The sequence below is a fragment of the Hyalella azteca genome, unplaced genomic scaffold, assembly GCF_000764305.2.
Source record: "Hyalella azteca isolate HAZT.00-mixed unplaced genomic scaffold, Hazt_2.0.2 contig820, whole genome shotgun sequence".
Classification (NCBI taxonomy): Eukaryota; Metazoa; Arthropoda; class Malacostraca; order Amphipoda; family Hyalellidae; genus Hyalella; species Hyalella azteca.
In genome coordinates, this window is record NW_025931156.1 from 6,137 (window position 1) to 27,140 (window position 21,004).

At 37.5% G+C, this 21,004-nt stretch overlaps 2 protein-coding genes across 2 annotated transcripts; one reads left to right on the top strand and one right to left on the bottom strand.

Moving 5' to 3' along the window:
• Positions 1-617: 617 nt before the first annotated feature.
• On the bottom strand, positions 618-9,328 carry LOC108670035. The gene is made up of 10 exons (XM_018157485.2): positions 9,232-9,328; positions 8,326-8,546; positions 7,815-7,970; positions 7,331-7,504; positions 6,583-6,767; positions 6,104-6,277; positions 5,120-5,292; positions 3,724-4,309; positions 3,479-3,523; positions 618-3,267 (listed from the first exon to the last, which is right to left on the bottom strand). Exons 1-10 carry the CDS (start codon positions 9,326-9,328, stop codon positions 3,045-3,047), a joined length of 2,034 nt encoding a protein of 677 aa, XP_018012974.1. The 3' UTR covers positions 618-3,044.
• Positions 9,329-11,669: 2,341 nt separating this feature from the next.
• Positions 11,670-18,138, top strand: LOC108670036 (adenylosuccinate synthetase isozyme 1 B). The gene is made up of 8 exons (XM_018157486.2): positions 11,670-11,959; positions 12,160-12,262; positions 13,974-14,104; positions 14,661-14,859; positions 15,153-15,638; positions 15,839-15,924; positions 16,635-16,755; positions 17,681-18,138. The coding sequence occupies exons 1-8, from the start codon at positions 11,696-11,698 to the stop codon at positions 17,731-17,733; spliced, it is 1,443 nt and encodes a 480-aa protein (XP_018012975.1). The 5' UTR covers positions 11,670-11,695; the 3' UTR covers positions 17,734-18,138.
• Positions 18,139-21,004: the final 2,866 nt, after the last annotated feature.

Here is a 21,004-nt window from a genome sequence, read left to right on the forward strand (position 1 = left end):
TCTCTGAAGAGAAGACACAAAATTTGAAATTAAAGGTAGGGATTTAACTAATTTAAATAACCTTAGAATACAAGTGAAACACAGATACAGAAGATAACTGATATTTTCAATGAAAAAAGATATACCCATGTCAATTTAGTTCTCGATAAAAGGGGCTGATAAAGACAGGCTACAGCCGTTAGACGAGGTTTATGTGCTCGTTCACACGCATCTTCCCTACTATACTGGATTCAAACCAATATTTATGCAATTGAATTATCTCAGAAACAAAGCTGATTCTTCAAAACTTCTCGGGTTTTCAAATTCCGCGGATCTTTTCTACCTTTTTTAGCACAGATAATATGCGGTGTTAAAAAAATTTTTAGAAGCTAAAACAAGGTATTTATTCAAGATTTCTTGCAAGCATATTTACCCCGTAGACTTTAAAATAAACGCGATAATGGCAGTAACTTGTTAACTTTTGATCCTCAGCAAGAAACAGGCTGAGGCAACAACGTTTGCAGAGCAACATTTTCGTAGCAGTGCAGGATACCAAATCATGGCAACATCAATACATTTTAGAGTTCGTATAAATCTTCATTTAAAAGAGCTCTACTGGAAAAATAACGTTTAAGAACCAAATTATAAGTATCTCCATCAGAAAACAATGAAGGAGTGTAGTTCATAACTGCATAGAATATTTGCGGGCTTAAAAATCCTGTCTTACCGGTATTCGGGCTCAGTTACATGCAATTTTCAACCAAGGGCGGGGATTTATTCATACACGACGGAAATGCTTTGAGCGTTTGTAGAGGAACGCCTCTACTGGTAAAACGTTCAAGCAACTCTGAACAAACTAACCAGCAATAAAAACGAAGAGGTAAACTCGTCATACCAATGCCATGCGAACAACCACGCTAATAAGATTGTATCATCACAGGAACCTCAGCATCGTTAAGTATCATGCTCGTGATTTGTGAACAGATAAGATTTTGCTCGCACATGTTTGATTCAGCCAGCAATAAATGTAGAATTTACTTCAACATCCATCACAATATGCCGCAAAAATGAACACATGGGGCGCTAAGCCTACGTCAAGTCACGGCCTGCAAGGGACTGGACGATCATGCGCATCTGTACTCATGTAAAGCAGCTGCGTCACAACATACCACATAATTAACAGCAGCAGTACAAATAATAGCGGTGACCGCATTAACATGAACGTAATTCATTCAACTCTTCTAACATACCAATCATTTGATGACCCTTTCTTAATCATTAACAAATCTTAAACAACTAGGATGTTATTGCCACCCGGAGAATCATTCACTGCTGTAATAGCAATCCCATTGAAAATGTTTTCGTCCTCCTTACATTGATTGTTAGCATTTGTCAACAATGAGAACAAGAAGCCAAGTCTCGCGTCTATCACAGCACTTCATAAAGTCTACATTCGAGAGCCGACCGTAAAATGGCTACGGCTGATGTCTTACAGCAACCGCCAAAAATTATTCTTGCTCAGTTTATAGTTAAAAGAACCTATAGGTACTTATTACAATGGTTTCTGCTCAGCAAAAACTACTAAACTAAAACACTGATATCATATATGAGGAAAAAGCAAGCCAGGATTTCTTTGAAAGACGGGATGAGAAAGGATATAATTTTTGGAAACAAGTGGGGTTTTGGGGATGATTTTAGAAACGAAAGAGGAATGAAAAACTATATAAAAACCGTAGCTGCTAATTGCGAATAAAGACCAGACACATCCAAGAACAAGAACGGTTCATTAAAAATAAAAAGGGTTCATCACAGCAGTCAACATCGCGGATCACGATTGGATTGACATATCTAACATTAAAGCGTCATCGCCTGCCAACTGGCACTGTTTTGAATCGCTACTTGAAGCTTACAACAAAAAACTCACTCCATGCGAAGATCTTATTTGAATTAATCGGGAAAATAATTAGTACCTATCCATAGATTGAACACTGAAAACAAATGCTGATAACAAGCTGGAAATCATCACACGTAAATTTAGTGGAGATTGAACTTCTACGTTAAGATATTGAGTAACTATCGTCTATACATCAATAAATAAGTAAAATTAGCGTACAGAACACGACTCGGTTACATTTATCTTTGGCAAAATATCACGGAAAACGAGCTGGTCTCGAGCCAGCAACATCGAGGATATGTGAGTTGAAGGCGAAGCCTCTAAGAAATGCACAGTACGGAGATGAAAAAATTAAAATAAACTAAAAAGAAAATTAGCAGCAGTGTGAGGAACAACATAAACGGGATTTTTAAATAAAAGCACATTTCCTATAACAAACGGAAATTTCCTATAACAAACATTTCTTATAACAAACGGAAATTAAACAAAAGCAAAATTAGCACGAATTTTAAGCTGGTATACTGACTAATGTATGCTCTACTTCAGTATGTTTGCTGGAGGAAGCATAACCAAGTCTGAGAAAACGATCATTTAAAATGCATTAGCACTTCAAGAAGCATTAATATATAGTACCTATTATGCCTATTCCACCACGACTGGGAACTACCGATGCCAGTAAAATAATCATAATCAAATACATATTGAGGATATATTTTGCATCTGGAGACAGTTTGGCGGCCTGGTTAGGCAATCCTACAATTATATTATCAAACCTCGTAAATAAATCGAATTCAACATGAATTTCAACATCCAATTCAACATAAACAAAAGGTCATAATTCAGAAGAAGCCCAAAATTTCAGGTCCTAAAAGTATTTTCAAATCGTGCAGCTTGCTTCAAGTCTTTCCAAACTTCTATGTTACAAGCAATATGATCACACATAAAACAACATAAGATAATCATTTATATTAATGAGCTATGTTGCGATAAAAATAAAAGCGAAAAAGTTTCAAGTCGAAGCCTTCCATGAAAGCTTGCTGACTCTAAATCTCAACTGACTACTGCAATGGTTCCTTCATGTATGATCATTAAAGGGAATTATTAAATTATATAAAACCTGCAGAAATAAGCAAAGCACCGCATAGTAACAGAACTCCTACGCGGAAGCACATCATAAAGGCTTGTTCATGAGGCAGTCTTTGAGAAGGTTTCCCTCGGCGTCTAGGGCGAGCAGATGTACTTGCTTGTCGTGTGGCCACTTGGGGACGCTGGCCCAGGGCACGTGTAGCACGGGGGGAGGCTTGCGTCCCAGCCACTCCCAGTGGTGGAAGGTGAGGGTGTTCAGGTCCCGCAGCTCTACCAGCCGGATGCCCGGGCCCGCCATTATCACTGACCTGTAAACAAATTAATTTACTAAGAACTAAAATTAACCCCCAAAATTAATAAAAACTGTGATGTCAAGAGTCTATTCGAGGGTATGATCGCAGGATACATTCATATGAATTTTGTTAATGGTTGATGGGTTCATTAAACACGATTGCTGACACATGGCAAAATAGATCAAATGTTTCCGTACAATTATTGTTATAAGCAAAGCAGACAAACCCTTTCAGCTGTGGTTTAGGCCCATCCTTGAAGTCGTTCAGCCACCTGCAAAAAGGATTTAGAAAATAAGAATGAAAATTCTAGCTAGTTGCGCGATGCTACGAGATTCTATCTATTATGAAATGAGCAACAGAAAAAATATGAAACCACCTAAATACTGATAGATATATAAACTACAACTGAACTTGATATTTAATAATTAAATCTGAGCCTTAGTCCACAAAAGAATTGAGTGTTCGACAGACTTGTGCGAGTCGAGCATGACGGCGTTGGCCCGGGCCCAGAAGGCCCTGCAGCTCACACTGCAGGCCCGATGTCCCCTCCAGCCTGGGGACGACCACCGGCCAGCGTTCCTCTTGCCTCCATACCCTTCACTGAGGTCGGGCATTGAGCTCAGCGCCTGTGGAGGACGAGTCCCTGGCAGCACCCCACCTCCGTCGCAACTCAGGTTCGTGAAACTCGCGGTCATGATCTTAGCAGGACTTCCATCCGCCTCCATCTTGGCTCCGCTCGAGTCGAGGTCGTACAGAGATGTCGTGAGGTTCGAAAAACTTGACGTGAGTTTGTTGGAGAATGCGGCGTTGTCGTTAGTGGGACGACTGTTACCAACACCCGAGTCAGGGGAAGCGTCGGTGGTGATGGTAGCGGCGGTGGTGTGTGTTGGGGTGAGAGGAGAGTTGCACCAGCGGCGGCCATCGTCAGGAGTGGAAGCGTCAGAAGAGGAGACACAAATGGGGGGCGTAGAGCATTTCTGGTCGACGCCGCCTTGTAGGTTGCACTTGAAGGCAAGAGAAGGGAGGTGTTGCCCGCTGCTGCACTCTGTTGAAGAGTCTAAAGGAAGAAAATATTGCAATTATTCACCATCGATGTAAATTCAATGAAATCAAATGCACTCAACTAATGAAAACAAGTTGAACTTAAGTTACCTTTTTAGTTTTTCGTTTTTTACATAATAACCCGCTGGATTACTTCGATGATTTCTTAGAGTAACGGCTAAAAGCAAACGTGTAAATCAATAATAAAGTGACAATAAATGAAAATAATTATAAAGCAGGTACGAGAATGCCGCGAAATCAGAAGGAAAAAAGAATATTGTGAGGAATATTGTAGAACGGGAATTGTCAACAATAAAACTTAATGAACATTTATAAGCAGCGAATAGCTTACCTATATTAGATTTAGATCGGTTAAAAATCAGTTCAGAAATAGCACAACTAGGAGAGCAGTCGCTCGTAATACTCAAATTTAGGGAGCAGTTCTTCAATACATACTATCCTATGAAATACCGTAATAGATAGGGTAAGGAGACAATAATCGCAAGAAGCGGTCGGTAGCGACAAGCATGTCTGCTTCAAGAATACAAAACTCAGATGGAAAAATAACGTTATTCTAAAATTTATTGTTATTAGCGAAAGCGTTATTAATATATTAGCGTTATTTAGGGAAAGTTTCATAGAGATGAGTGTATTAATGAAAGTTTTATAGTTTCTCAAAGACCATAATATTTACCTACTTTTTTTTCAGCTTCATTGAGAAGAATGTTCCACAGTTTCATTCTATAAGCTACAGCTTCATTTTCCCACGCCTATATTTATATATATATATATGGTATCATACATATACATATCAGCAATTAATGACCAGGGTCGAGAGGATCAGAGGAGGAGGTGTCAGAAGACAAGTTCTCAGTGTCCAGGGGTGCGACGGTCATGTTGATGTTGCTGGGCTGCTGCTGGCGCGCCACGAAGTCTGTGCGGAACGTGACAGGCTCCTTCAGCAGCGAGCTCGACGACAGACTGGCGCGTACGTTGCCTCTATATAGCCATATAAATAGAAATTAATACACTGTAATGTGAGTTATTAATAATTGAAGAAGAGTTTTGATCATTTTGAATTAACGGGCCTGGCGCGTGCGTTGCCTCTATACAGCGATATAAATATTAATTATTCTGATTAATGAAAAAAAAAAACACTAAGAAAATTGTTAATAAAATTAATTTTTTTGTCTTCATTCGATAAATGCAGTATTAATTAATGCTGGATTTTCCAGATTGATAATAGATTAAAGAAGTTTTTTAGTAATGATTAAAGGGGATAAAGGTCGCGTGATTAGAAGAAAAGTTTAAAAATCTCCTGATGCTTCTAACTTTTAATTCTATATTGACCAAATTTTCATTTCATAATTGATTTGCAAACGAATGAGAAAATAAAATTATTTCAACAGATCTCCTCCATTCACAAGATCAAAATCGAAAAAAAATACCAATTAAATGTCATCCTAATTGCAATTTTAGCTCACCTAATGTAAATTGTAACACAAGGTAAGCCATGAACAGTAAACAGTTCATGAGAAAAGCCAAACCTGTCATTGTGCTTATCCAAAAAAAAAACACCAGCCTGGCATTGTGCTTAGCCAAAAAAACACAAACCTGTCATCATGCTTAGCAAAAAAATATAACTCAAGAAATCACAGCAGTGAGTGACAGTGCGCATTTTCTCGTCGACGAAAACGTGAAGTCACGGACGGACAGACAGACAGACAGACAGACGGACAGACGGACGGACATAGCGAGCACAATAGTGCCTTTTTCCATAAATGAGAAAATGCGCTAAAAAAGCACAAACCTGGCATTGTGCTTAGCAAAAGAGCAATGCAGCAGCGGCGCCGTAAAGAAGATGTGGAGGTCTTCAAAGCCCCGCGCCATGATGCCGTGCTTGGTGTGGCCCAGATCGAAGGTGTGGCCGAGCTCATGCAGCACAGAACCAAGATGGGTGCCAAAACAAGCGCCCCATGTCCCTCTGAGAGGCAACATGCGGTAAATGATCTATAATTGAATACAAGCTCGACCAGTAGCTTAGTTAATTTTTACGAAAAACGAATTACCACAAAATTAACATCGAAAGAAATATTAATATGAAGGAGCACCTACCGCTATTGAAGTCTATAAGGAGGGACGAGTCGATGTAGACAAAAGCAACAATCAAAAGGCAAGTAATTTTAGGTAACAACAACATGTATATATTACAATTATGAATATTCCCAGTTAAACATTAATTTTGGCAAAATAGGGATTTTTACAAGCAATATTACTACTCCGAAGCACCTGCCGCCACTGAAGTCCATGAGAAGGGATGAGTCGACGGGAGTGTTGTCCGCAAACGCGGCCAACAGCTGCGAGGGCTGCTCCGGCCAGCTGTACAGCGCCCCCGTGCCTACCAGGGCAAGGCCTCCTCCACCCAGGGACACGTGGCCCTTCGTTAGGGACACCACCGTGGCCTCAGAAGACACCTGACACAAGTTCTCATATTTAGTACAGATTTTGAATCCTAGAGGCAATAATATGTTTAGGTTGCCTGGATGATACCTATAACAAATGCCTGAAGAAAATGGCATTGTAGATTTTTAAAAAATATTGGAGTTGAAATGGTTTAATCAACATAACAATATCCATAAAGTTGCTCCTGAGACACAATAATTATTCATCTATCACGTTTTACATAAGTCACTAATTTGAAATTCACTAATTTGAAAGTAACTAGTCATCCAATATGAAAACGATATCCAAAGCAAGAAATAATTGTAAATAGTGTTAAAAAATGACGAAGAAAGCAATAAGCATTCATAATAGTACGCATAAAAACACTAACATTACTCATTACTTAATTAAGTAATTACTTAATTAAATAACATTACTCATTACTTAATTTCATACTCTAATTATGCCAAAAGCATAATGAATTATCTGCTTATCTCAAAAGCTTACCTAATTTTTTAATTAAATAATGAAAAAATAACATAAAATTATGTGCAAACTAAGCAAGAAATTTGACAAAAACATCAACTTTATTGACCTGAGACCCAGAAGGGTTGGCGTAGCGAGTGGCACCCAGGAAGGCCAGATACTTGCAATTGGGGTCGGCCAAGTGAGGCGTAGACAAGACCTGCATGGCCACCACCTCCCACAGCCGCTCTTCTCGCTGCCTCTGCACCTCATGCATGGGTAGGGGCAGCTGCAGCACGTGAACCTGCAACCATAAGACACATAAGTAACCGGTGTATATTCAGTGATAATTATAGTTATAGAGATGGAGTAAATAGAGTTGCATACATAGCATATTTATTTAAATATAATCTATAATGATCAATGTGGCTTTACCATCAGAATCAAGAGATTCCAACTTGATTTAGATTTGAAAACATCAAAGTAGAAGAGTTTCCTCAACAATTTCTAATTTATTGAAGAAACTGATATCCATAATGTATTTTTGTTGCCAATAAGCACATATTCAAGGTATAAATTTATGGTATGAGTAAGTTCATGTTGTAATATCTTACCTTGGGCAGGCCTTTAGGAGTGAGCTCTAACTTGAAAGTTTTTCTTCCAAGTCCTTCTTCCTGCAGGCTCTCAGCAAGGAAAGTTTGCAGAGCCAAAACTCCTGTTTGAATGCGACGTACAGCAGCATTGGCTGAACGATCCATATCTTTAGGTCCCTGTAGTGCAAATTGGGATCAATTAAAATAGAAAACTATGGTAATAAATGACTAAGAACTATTATGACATTCCTTATGAGTATCAATTTGACCATGTTCAACTGCTGGTAGTATATAAATGATACCGGTATTAATGTATGTATGAAATGAGGCTACTTGTAAGTATTTCAGCACTGTAATGATATGAGAATGAAAGAAATGTAGGTAATTGTTTATTTCTGAACATGAATCTTATTAGCAAATGAGCTCCAGAATTGAACTTCCAAACATGAATCGTTGGCAAATAGAATAAATTCCACAGAAAACACATCATTGTGGCATCAAACTTGAATTCAACAAAAATACTTTTGTATACCTGGAATTTGTCTTCATCAAAACTTGTAACATAGATAAGGCGGACAAATCTTTCAATTTGAATTGGAGAGAAGACAATCTGCCTGGTTGCCATGTGTGTGCCATACTGAGCAACTATGTGATTCACTCCCGGCTGCAGCATCACCAGGGCAGTGAAGCCATCGTCACCCACTGAGTAGGAGCATGTAGAGACTGCACCTCCAGCGCTGTGGGTCACACTGCCTGCATCAAACAAACAAGAACATCCAAGTTGTGAACAAGATGAATTTATAAAAAATATTTCGGTAAAATCAGAAATTAGATATGAAAAGTGAGCACTTAGCTTAATGGTCTTCTAAGATGAATTGTTAAAGGTAGATTTAAGAATTTTAAGGATGCAAATGTTATACGGTAACTATGCATGTACAACAATACAGCAAAACTTTGCACCAACATAGATGCTATAAGAAAAAAATTGAATAATATCATAAGGTGGAAATTGAATTAAGTTTTTATAAATGTATGTAAAACTATCTAAAACTCTATATGTGAATTATTGTACATTGACCCATTTAGCCACTTTCTGTCTTGATTACTGATGACTGAATAGAATATTGGTAAATTAGACTTCTCACTTTAGTGTAACAAAGTACTGCAAAATTAGTTGAATATTGACTAGTTTTAATAAATTATATATTGCAGTACATAAACTTAACAGTCAACAATTCATAACCAACTGAACCAAGTGCTGCATTGCCTGCATGTAATTTTTATATTAGAAAATGAATTTCCTATTGATGGCATTGCCTGCATATTAACATTTTTCCTCTTTCCATGGTACTTTCCTATTTCAGTGAAATAGCATTAAAATATAGCAGTAATTAATGTAAGTAATACTATCACTATCAGAGCTCAGTAGATTACTCACCTGATATTCCCGGACATATTGGACTGCAAAGACATCTCACCAGGCACATCTGCTGAACAACTTCAGCTCCATTAGCCAAATTGATTATGTCCAGCATGCCTGAAAAAAAACTACAACATAGGCCTACTATGTTGACTTGTTGAAACTTGAGAGTGTGAGTCATAGTGGCAAACCAGAGCTTTTTAGAATCAGTTCATTTTTAATTTCCTCATTTACTCAAGATTTAAACCAATTTCTTAAGTATAATAATGCTGGTATCCAGGATACTTTACTGGTCTACTTATAGGACTCAAAAATGAACTTGAGAGAGAGTCTAAAAAACTCTCTGCTTTGCCACTATGGTGTGAGTGAAATACAATCTACCTTTATTTCTACAACCTACATTTACAAAGTAATTTATTATACTTATTATTATATATCCTATTGTATTATAGAATTTATTATAGTACTTTGAAAGTACTACAAGCTACTTACTAAGACTCCATGAATTATCAACTTTCTTTCCTACCTCATTCTACATCTTCACCTCAATACATCCAATCTCAAAAAAGGTTGATTTATTTCACAAATTACAAAGGTTTATCTTGAATAAAAATGAATGTCAAATAAATCTTAATTAGTAGGTATTATTGTTTCCAAAAGAAGAAGAATATTTCACTGCAAAATGGAAAGAAGGATATAAAATATGGACCTATTGTTAAAGAGAGTACACAAAAAATGGCATCTTTTTGACAAGACCCAAAATCAATTTCGTCTGATAAAGCAAATCCCTCAGGCTCAACCAAGTACGACTGTACGAGGGTGTCATACCTACCGGCACACCCTCACTTCACCGCTGTTGCCTGCTGACTGACCGGGTGTGACCCGAGTTTCCAATTTCCAAAATCCAATTCCTCAGTGCCTCCACAATGTTAAATAAAGAATAGCATCAATTGATACGGTGTCCAAGAAAGCAAAATTCACAAAAGTTGAATTATTTGACGATCAGGTGTCATTTCTGCAGTCAAGTCTTCATACTGAGGATTTTCATTTCTGCGTGCGTGACGTTACGACACGTCGGTGTCGCGAGGCCGAGGTGTGGGTTCGATCCCAGCTATGTGCGACAGTTTCCTCTCAGAATCTGCAAGGAGGCCGGGCTGGAAAGTAAACTTGTAGTTGTGAGTTGCAAACATTCACAAGCTTAGTTATACGGAGAAACGAACGACATTTCTCAGGACGATTTCTAAACTTGCATTGACCAAGAGCCGTATAACTCGCAAAAGAAGGCAAAATCGAAAAAATTACCACGAGCTAAACATTGCCGTTAGGAAGTTAGGTTTTCACATGGTTGAACTAGTTTAAGGTTGACCTATCAGAAGCTCATTTTTGTGGATGTAGTTCATTCTTTGCCTGGGACGTCACTGATTTCAGTGACGTCACAGGCATTAGCCAATCACCGAAATGTGATCAAACCAGTCAAACAATCCATCATGGAAATGACCGGTTGGTTTTACGTTTCTCGATCTACGTGACGTAACAAGAAAGCTGAATTGAAAGACGGAACTTCTCGTGGGTCAACCTTATATAGTTCAACCACGGGTCCTACTTACGTTCATCCATGAGGTATTCATATACGCAGTTTCGCTCAACTCTATTCAGTATTTTAGAGGAAATTTCCTTTTCATTGCGAATTTAAGCACGTATTGCTGTTTATATCACGAACGAGGGAAAATAAAAAAAAAACTCGCGTACGAAGACGAAATCTAAAAAATTGTAACGGGCTAAACATCACCGTTGGGAGGTTAGGTGTGTAAATATAAAGTTTCGTTCAAACACACTTACAGCACAGTAGTTTACAAGAAATTTCTTGCTCACTGCGAATCTCGGCACGTATCGCCACGAACAAAGGTGGAATTCTGAAAAATTTTCACAAGCTAAACATCATTGTTAGGTCCTAATGAATACGTGTACCAATTTTCATCGAGCTACGTTATTTACTTTTAGAGATATTCCTTTTTCACTGAATTTGGGGAGACCGGCCGCGACATGGTTGAATTAACCATGGGCCGGGAGTCCGGCCGTAAATTTGTCCGAGACGTCGCACGCTGTGAATGTTGCGCGACGTTAAGGATCGGCGACAGGCCTACGGCATTATAAACGCTGCACCACTATTACTTAACCACTTGTGAGGTTATTGCTATTCATATACAGCCCCCTGATTTATGCAGGAAATAAATAGTTAACAGCAATCTAGAAAAACTATAATGTCACAACCTAACGATACCTCGATTTTTCCTTAATTCTATAATTGTAAGAAAATTTATTATGAGTGAATTTTGAAAACTGGCTTGCTTCAGCATAATTTCAAGGTCAGTCAGCTGAGTCTGACCGAATATTTTAGGGTAAATTTTGAGGCAATTTTAAGTTTACGACGTAAGTGCAGTAAGGTCGTCGGTCAAACGGTCGCCCGTGTTGTTGTTTTCGTATGAGCGCGCGGACTGCAGAGTGTAGTCGTGGAGTTTTTTCAGAGCACATCATTCAGGAGCGGGATTGTAGAGAGAAGCAATTACGTAGTGTTGATGCACGACCTGCAAAAATGTCTGATGTAAATAACGATGCCTTGAAGTTCTCGCCTGTTAGTCCAGAAACGAAGGTTACTGTTGTTTTGGGAGCCCAATGGGGAGATGAAGGTAAAGGCAAGGTAGTCGACATGCTAGCAACTGAATCGGATGTAGTCTGCAGGTGTCAGGTGATTATTTTTTCAAAGTAATTAATCATTTTTAGGTACAAAAATGTTTCTAATGCCTAATAAATATTCTCCAAGTCCAAGAATTAAGGTTTTGATTAAAATTTGTTCAACTTTTTATCATACTTGACTAATACTTAAATGGCTCATTATAATGATTATTTGAATATCTATAGTTTATTATACCATTACTCTTGTTGCAGGGTGGCAACAATGCTGGTCATACTGTTGTGGTTGAGGACACAGAGTATGACTTCCACATCCTTCCATCAGGCATCATAAATGCTTCTGCCATGTCCCTGATTGGTTAGTATGTAAGCCCTTCCATCACACGTCACGTGACCCATTTCGGAGCCGCGACATTTCTAAATCAATATATTTTACCTGACTTCCGAGCCGCGAGATTTCAAACTTACATATAAATGGGAGATCTCGGGCCGCGAAATTTCCGTTAAAAGTAGATGTATTCCACCCCTACAGTTGAAACAGATGGCAGAAATTTTGAGAATATATAAACAATTCACAACTTCACAGGTGCATGTATTTTGGATTTTACCACCTGAATCTGTACTTTCCCTTGAAATTTTGCCAATATTTCATGTATAAACCACATTCCACTATTTTTATAATTCTACTTTGCCATGTATGTGTGCAGAGTGCAGACAGTGCAAGAGCCAATGGGCTACTCTACAGTCTACCATTTACTAAATTGTAGAGTAGCCCATTGGCTATTGTCGGTAATACTTTAGATTAAGTGCATCCAAAAAAAGGGTGTTTTTTTTAATTATATGTTTTTTGGGGTGTGGATTAAGAATCTGAGTTCCGTTTTTGGTGGTCGGCATTGGAAATTTTTAATGGAACCTGTTCCTAACTGGACCTAACCTGCGAGGTTTTCATTGATTGGCTAGGTTTTCCCGGCTGCCGGACGGACTCCAAACATAGGAAAAACCTAGCCAATCAATGAAAACCTTGCAGGTTACTTCCAGTTAGAAACAGGTTCCATAAAAAATTTCCGATGCCGACCGCCAAAAACCGATTTTAGATTCTTAATCTACACCCCAAAAAACATATAATTAAAAAAAAACACCCTTTTTTTGGATGCACATAATCTAAAGTAATACCCTATTGTCTATTGATTGACTAAATTATTTAGCTTACTCATAATAAGTTGCACTTGCACACTATAACTGCACTTGCTAGGCAGACTGTGCACACTTGCCTATGAGCAAGCTTAATGAATGCTGCCAACCTCCAAACAACTGCAACTTCAAGTTGCAGTTGTCTGGCAGATTTTGTCATGCATCAGATTTTGTCTGCAAGCTTGATAAAATCTTCAAAAACATGAATAGTCTATTTCTGAAGATTTTTTCAGTGATATGATCTGCAAAGTGCAAAGACCTAACCACAAGAATTCCAAATTCCATAAATTATTAATGAACCAATTAACTCTTATAGCTTTCCTTGTTTACTCTTCAGTACTGCAAACTTGACAGCAACATCCTACTTATTCACAGTCTCTGCCTCCAATGCTTGACATTGTTGCTGGCAAATTGATTTCACTCATATCTTCTTTCTTGATTGACTGGAATGAGTCATGGACTGGAATTGAATGATAATAGTTTTTTGGTTACAGGCTAACAGTGGTGCTTCAAGATTTCAATTTCATAGAAGCAATTAGTTGCTACCAAATTTTTAAATAAATTAATTTCCCAATGAGAAATTAATAATTAGTTAATTAATTTCTCAATGATTGATTGCACATTTACCTGAAAAATTTTGTTAATGGGGCTAGCCATTATTAGAATGTTCAGATTTTGTACTATAATCTTACAGCCACAATTTGCATCTTGAAAATCTTGTAGCTTCATAGGCTGGAAGCTGCAGTCTTGGCTCAGAAAGAAGCATTTCACACCTGCCTGTAGCCTTTGGTTAACAAAAGCTATGACAAAACTTTGAAATCGGATATTTTGATGTATAATTTTTGGTTTGGAAATCACTGTCTTTCTATGTTTTTAAGGTAATGGAGTTGTGGTTCATTTGGGCCAGCTTTTTGAAGAGCTTGCCAAAAATGAAGCTAAAGGCCTGAAAGGCTGGGAGAACAGACTCATCATTTCTGACAGAGCCCACATAGTGTTTGACTTCCACCAGGTGGGTAGCCTGCTTCCTAAATATTATAATAGTCTTATATTATATTATTAATATGTTAATCTAATATAATAATATCTTTTAATAATATAAATTTTATTAGAATGATGATATACCGTACCATATATCTATATAATATGTTTCCAATCTTGTATTCAAAATTAGTTGTTACTGCTATAGGTATCTAAGGTGGCTACCATGTTATAGGCTAATCAAATTTTATAGGAATTGGAATAATTATCAGCAATCTGATGTAACTAATATTTCCCTTTATTAGCAAGACATTTTCATTCCATTCCTTAAATAAATCTGAAGGTTTTGTCATAAATTTTTTGTGCATTGTGTATGCACAAAGTTCAAATAAATTTACTGAAAATGCATTGATAATTATTAATATTGACTTTTGTTTCTGTGCAGATATAGAAATGAACTCTGCTCATTACAAATACATATTTTTTTGTGCTGCATCAATGTCAATATCTCATTTACTGTATCACTTTAAAATATACCTAATTATTATGACTACAAAATATCCAGCAATTGTTTTTTTCATCTACAGAGTGTTGATGGACTGCAAGAGTCAGAGCGATCAAAGACGTCTGTATCCCTGGGTACTACCAAGAAAGGCATTGGTCCATGCTATGCCAGCAAGGCTTCACGACAAGGGCTCAGAATGGCAGACCTTCTTGCCCTCGACCAGAGCAGTTTTGAGACGAGATTCCGTAGCATTGTAGCCAGTCATCAGAACATGTTTCCTGGTCAGCTTATAGGTTCATCAGAACATGTTTTCAAGTACTGTCTGACTAGAGCCTCACCTATTCATTTCTTCAATTCTACTGTATTCAATTGATCAGATTAGAATTAGGTCCATCAGTGCCTGATAGACCTATTTTGATAAAAATTATCCATTCAAAAATGCATACTGTGATCAATATCAAGCATTTGACATGAAGCAAACAATTGTATTCTTTTACTAATAAAAGATTTGGTCACTATGGAAGTATGAATTTCATTAGTAACTTGTTTGATTTACAATTATTTCATCCTGCAGAACTGAAAGTTGACGTGGAAGCAGAACTGCAGCGGTACAAAGAATTTGCTGAGAAGCTAAGACCTTTGGTTGGTAATACAATAGCTTACATCCACAAAGCCGTTCGTAGCAACAAAAGAGTTCTGGTTGAAGGCGCCAATGCGGCAATGTTGGACATTGACTTTGGAACTTATCCCTATGTGACCTCGAGCAACTGCAGCGTTGGTGGAGCTTGCACTGGTCTTGGTATCCCTCCTTCCTTCATTGGCGAAGTGTATGGCGTTGTGAAGGCTTACACAACTCGCGTTGGGGTTGGACCGTTTCCTACGGAACAGATAAATGAGATTGGAGAAACACTACAGGTGCAAGGAGGAGAAGTTGGAGTTACCACAGGAAGACCAAGACGCTGTGGCTGGCTAGACATGATGTTGCTGGCCCACACTAACATGATCAATGGATACTCTGCCATCGCTCTCACCAAACTTGACATTCTGGACCAATTTGAAGGTGTGGCCCAGTGAACATTTCAATAAAACATCATGTGTTTCCTTGCCTATGCTAGAAATTTTCCTTGATTGTAACATTTATTTGACAATACTAATTTAACAAGAACAATTGCTACTGAAGTTGATTATTGAGCTATCTTGATTAATATATATTGAAGACTCTGATGGTTTGCTTACTAATTTTTAGTTGTCTGCCGGCAGAAATAAAGATCGGCGTTCGCTACCTCAAGAATGGCGAAGTGATGGAATACTTCCCAGCTGACATGAGCCTCTTGGAGGACATCACTGTGAGTGCAGCCATTATCAATATTATCCTTTTCAATTAATTATTCAATACCGTAAGATTATAATGTTCCTTCCTTAAACCGCCGAAAAAATGTTAAAGTTTTCCTTCACCAATAACTTTTATTTGAGTTTATTTTAAATTGTTATTTTAACGTCAATTAGTATTTCTAAGCATACATTTAGAACTAAATGTTGAATGAGTGTGAGTGTGCATGAATCTGTTAATATTACGTCATTCTCCTCAGAATTTATCATCGTAATACATTTCCAAATCACTTCCTCAGCTACTTGTGTCATACGGGTATAATTATTTGAGGTGAATAATTGTACAATTAGATGTAACATTTGGAATTAAATGTTTGTTTGTGCATGTTGTGTAGATCTTATGCTTTTGAAACATGAGGACTAGGTCTATATAGATATGATGGTGGTCTTTTTACACTGAAGCAGTCGAGCAATACCAAGCAACTAAATTGTATAGAAACTATAGAGTTCCACTCTGACCTCGATGGACCTGTTTTTAGCCCATTTTCTCATTTATGGAAAAAATGCACTATTGTGCTCACCATGTCCGTCCGTCCGTCCGTCTGTCTGTCTGTCCGTCTGTGACTTCGCGTTTTCATTGACGGGAAAATGCGCTCTCTGTCACTCACTGCAGTGAGTACTGAGTTATATTTTTTCCATGTAATGTTAATTGATATTTATTGAGCAGGTTGAGTACCTGACGCTGCCAGGCTGGCGCCAAGACACGTCCCAGTGCCGCGTGTACGCAGAGCTCCCTGAGAGGGCGCGTCAGTATGTGCAGCACATCGAGCGTCTCCTCTCAGTGCCTGGTTAGTTTATATGTTGTAGCACGTAGATAAAGGTTCATTCACTTAGAAGGATCTATAGAGAACTGCTCTTAATGCCAGGTTTGTTTATACGTACATAGTGACACGTATATACGGTGGCATTCTCTTATTTATATGCATCTATAGAGAACTGCTCTTAATGCCAGGTTTGTTTATACATAGTGGCACGTATATATAGTGGCATCCTTTTATATATATGTATCTATAGAGAACTGCTCTTAATGCCAGGTTTGTTTATACATAGTGGCACGTATATATAGTGGCATCCTTTTATTTATATGTGTCTATAGATATCTGTTCTCAGTGCCTGATCAGTGGCACCCTCCTACATGTACCTTTAGAGAACTGCTCTCTCAGAGTCTGGTCAGAGTGACGTAGAGGTATATTGTCTCACTCGTCATATCATGACTGATGTGCCCAGGATGATGCACAAATACATATGCTACCTGAACTCTTGTTCTTGCCATACATTAACCGTTTCCCAAGCTATCCGCATCTAAACGCCTAGCAACTAGTTACATTAAGTTAGACAATGCTTCGATGAGCTATTTAATGGCACTATACGGTATTCAGTCAAATAATTACTTATAGATCAGAAATCAAGCAACAATCTCATTTTAAGGTTATTTCAACAGAATTTCCTCACCAATTCTACCCTGTCTCTTTAATTTGAATACGTTATTATCAGCCAGTTATTGTTGCACTTTGACGTACCAAGATTTATCCTCTTGTCTGTAAAATGATTGATTTAATCTAAGTCTTGAGTGAGCAAATAATATTCATGTGTGTAATATAACAACTCGTCAATGTTCTTTAAATTAAATCGTCATTTGCATCTTATTCACTCCTATACTCAATGTTGTTTAGTGTTGCCAAGTAGCTTCGTCTCATTACATTTTGCTTGCAGTGAAGTGGATCGGCGTTGGCAAGAGCAGGTCGTCCATGATCACCGTCTTCTAGGATCGGTCAGATCCTAGCAGACCGACCGACATTGACTGCTGATGATCACAGTTTTCTAGGATCGGTCAAATCCCTACAGACCGACATTGTCTGCTGATTGGTCCTTCTTTTTCGTTAATTAAGCCTTTACATTTTAAATCATTCTGCAATTCTCTTCCTTTGTCTAACCTTTGCAATTCTGCAATTATTTGATCATATTTTCTTTTCTTTTTTAATTCTATACGATTGAACTTCGATCGTGAATCTGATAAATAAAGATTGTGATATTTTAATAATAGTCACTCTGTTGCAGCGACCTCTCGTTGTTCTTCAATTCTTTTCACTGAGTTTTGGTGTCATTGGTATACGACTATGCGTAATTACCATTCTGACTTGATGTACTACAATTACTTGGAGTTTATTGCATTTTGTGAACTAATGCAACTGAGAAAGATGAGTAAACTCTTGCTATCTTCGCTATCATGCATGGAATATGTTACTTTAATCGTATTAAGTACCTAGAAATAATTTTTTTCTTTTTTATTCTGTGCATGAAGTTTCTCAAGACATTTTTCATGCGTATGAAGCTTTTTTTGAGGAAAGGAAGTTCATAGACTAATTGGAAGCTATTTAAAGCAGTTAAGTAAGTCGCTTTGTTAGCTCATCACAGAAAATTTACTGTAATTGTTTCTTTATTTATTTCTTCCTTTCTTAGTGTTCGGAACGTTACTTCTGGTGCATTTTATTTATTTAAATTTTATCAAATTATTTTTCTTCCTATCACACAACCCATTTGACGCAAATTTCTCCGTTCAATCTGTATTGTTTCGGGACTTATGTTATTCACTGCTGTAGCGTTTCCTGTGCCTGCTAAAGTCTCTTGTAATGCCCTGTAAAAATAACCTTTGACTCGAGATTTAAAGTCAGTGTTTTTCATGCTTTAAGTTGAGCGTGATAATGACAAGTTACCTCATCTCCTCATGCCTAACAATTACTACTTCCTTTTCATGTTAATGGGACAACTTTTTTTGTTATAGATAGATGCTTTATAGCTGGGGGCTCGGAACTCTTCGTTGCTTTTGAAGCTTGTAAATTTTGAATGAAATGATTAGTTATGAAAGCAGAATTTCCCATGAATGTTCTGGCGGTTTACTTCTGCTCTCCGACATTGACCGTCTATCAAATTATAAATTATATTGTTTTGTTTAAATTACAATATTCTGAGATAAATTTTTTAAATCTGGACGGTTTTAGTATATTTTTTCGGGGATATGAACATAAATTTTGTGGTTGATATGCTTTTTTATTGTATGTATTGTTCTACACGATTTTCTTGAGTCTCTTCTTGGATCTAAACTCTTTTACTCTCCTTGATAGTTTTGGCCTCCGTTTTCCGGTATGTTTATATGTTAAGGACATCGAGTTCGCACGAATTTGTATCACTATTGATTTTCTTATCACGACCTTACCTTAGAGCAGCTCGTGATTCACTTTATGTACTTAGCTTGTCAGAAGATGCCGAGTTTGCTTCTGATCTATTGATTGAAATCTTTTAGTTATCTCGTATTATCTTCGTATGTCTTTACTTCTCAAGATTTGTTGAACAACTTCTCTAGATGTGGTAGTCTGGCACCTTTACTAGAGCTGACTTATTCTTCAAGGAAAATTTGTTTAACATGTGAATGATTTCCAAGCTCACATCAAACTCAAATGATAATTTTGTCATTCTCATGTTACCATGAAATAAATCGAACTTTTTCCTAATCATTGCGAGCTCTGCACTCAGTGCTTGCACCTCAATTGCTCACGTTGCCTTGCACTATAACGCCATGGAAGCATTAGCTCTAGTCGGAATATATTTTCAATGTTACGCTAGGAAACGCTTATATATATATATATAGTACGTCGGGAACATAAAGGGTAGTCTTTTGCTTGCTCGCGCGTAACTCTGAATATCTTGAACTACTAATGCATTTTTCATTTAATGAAGAACTTAGTTGTATTCTTATGAAAGTGCTTATATACGCAATTAGTTGAAAGTCTTTGGCAATGATATCGTCTAGTATAAAGTTGTAAGCTGATGCACCAGAAGTATTTGTGTCGTTGGTAATGAACTATGACCTTGTTTTCGCGTGAGTCTTGGCTCATTTGATAGAGTGGTCTTAAATAATAATAATTTGATCATTTTTCCAAGCGAGTTAACTAATTTGTTAGCTTATCTATCCTATGGTTGTGGTATCCATTGTGAAATGAGAGCTCACACGCTCGTCGTTGTATACAATTATTTTTGCCGTTGTGAAGGAATATGTGAGTGCCACTAACCTGTTCCACTGCAGGGCGGTCGGCCATCTTTTACTTGTTAAGGAGAATCTCTAAATGATCGCCAAAATCTGTATATGATAAAAGGTTGTTATCGTTCGTAATTGCCTGTTACCTTTAACATTGTGCAGCATTTCGAGTGTCTGAAAATACTAAAGATATTTTTCACGACCTATATTCCCTTGTCGGTTTCCGGCATTTATTCAAAATGTCTGTCAATTTTAACTGAATGCTAAACAAAATTTCCCCCAAAACGTTCATATAGCCTACGTTCATATTTTACTGCTGGCAGCATATATTGTGTGTATAAATTCTTTGTGTACCTTTTTTCGCACGTTGCAGTGAAGCAACGTGTGCTCGCTGTATGATGAACCGTCCAGTGATGCATTGTTGCCTGTGGTTGTTAGCTTGTGGTTCTTGGCTTTAATATTAAGAGTTATTGTTAACAAAAGGTGAACCGTTTTCCTTTATCATCTCTTGCGAGGAATGATTTTTTGACATCACTAATGATTTATGGACTTGATGAATTCTATGGACTTCTTCATGCCTGAAATTTTTTCGTATACAACTAGGATGAAAATTTCTCACGTTTGTTTTTCAGTACATAGAAACGAGATCAAATAAGTCGCCTAGATTTTCACATTATATTCGTGACAGAAGTATATTTTTCTATGAACTTCTTGATAAATTATTGTTGCGCATATTATTTTCGAGGAAATCTAAGAACTATTTGTAGTTCATGTCCGTACATTTTCAAATATAATCTGGCCTCAAATGGTACAACAGAGCGCCTGAGGGCCATGCCTGCGACGGCACTTGTCACCAAAGAAGTGTTCATAGCATAAAATAGTTCAGTTTATAGAGTGATATTCTTCAACCTCGTCAACCTTTTTAATTTTCGCCTGAGCGGTAAGGTGTGCAAGATTTTACATTTGCGAATTATGGATTTATATTTCACGGGATTTGTATCGTT

Coding starts and splice junctions, on each gene's coding strand:
- LOC108670035 (XM_018157485.2), bottom strand. CDS start 9,328: ATGCTGGACATAATCAATTTGGCTAATGGAGCTGAAGTTGTTCAGCAG. Junction 6,278..6,582: donor ATGGACTTCAGTGGCGGCAG/GTGCTTCGGAGT, acceptor GTTGCCTCTCAG/AGGGACATGGGGCGCTTGTT. Junction 4,310..5,119: donor CTCTGATCCTCTCGACCCTG/GTCATTAATTGC, acceptor TTCTTCCTTTAG/ACTCTTCAACAGAGTGCAGC.
- LOC108670036 (XM_018157486.2), top strand. CDS start 11,696: ATGAGCGCGCGGACTGCAGAGTGTAGTCGTGGAGTTTTTTCAGAGCAC. Junction 14,860..15,152: donor TCATCAGAACATGTTTCCTG/GTCAGCTTATAG, acceptor TTCATCCTGCAG/AACTGAAAGTTGACGTGGAA. Junction 15,925..16,634: donor GCCTCTTGGAGGACATCACT/GTGAGTGCAGCC, acceptor TTTATTGAGCAG/GTTGAGTACCTGACGCTGCC.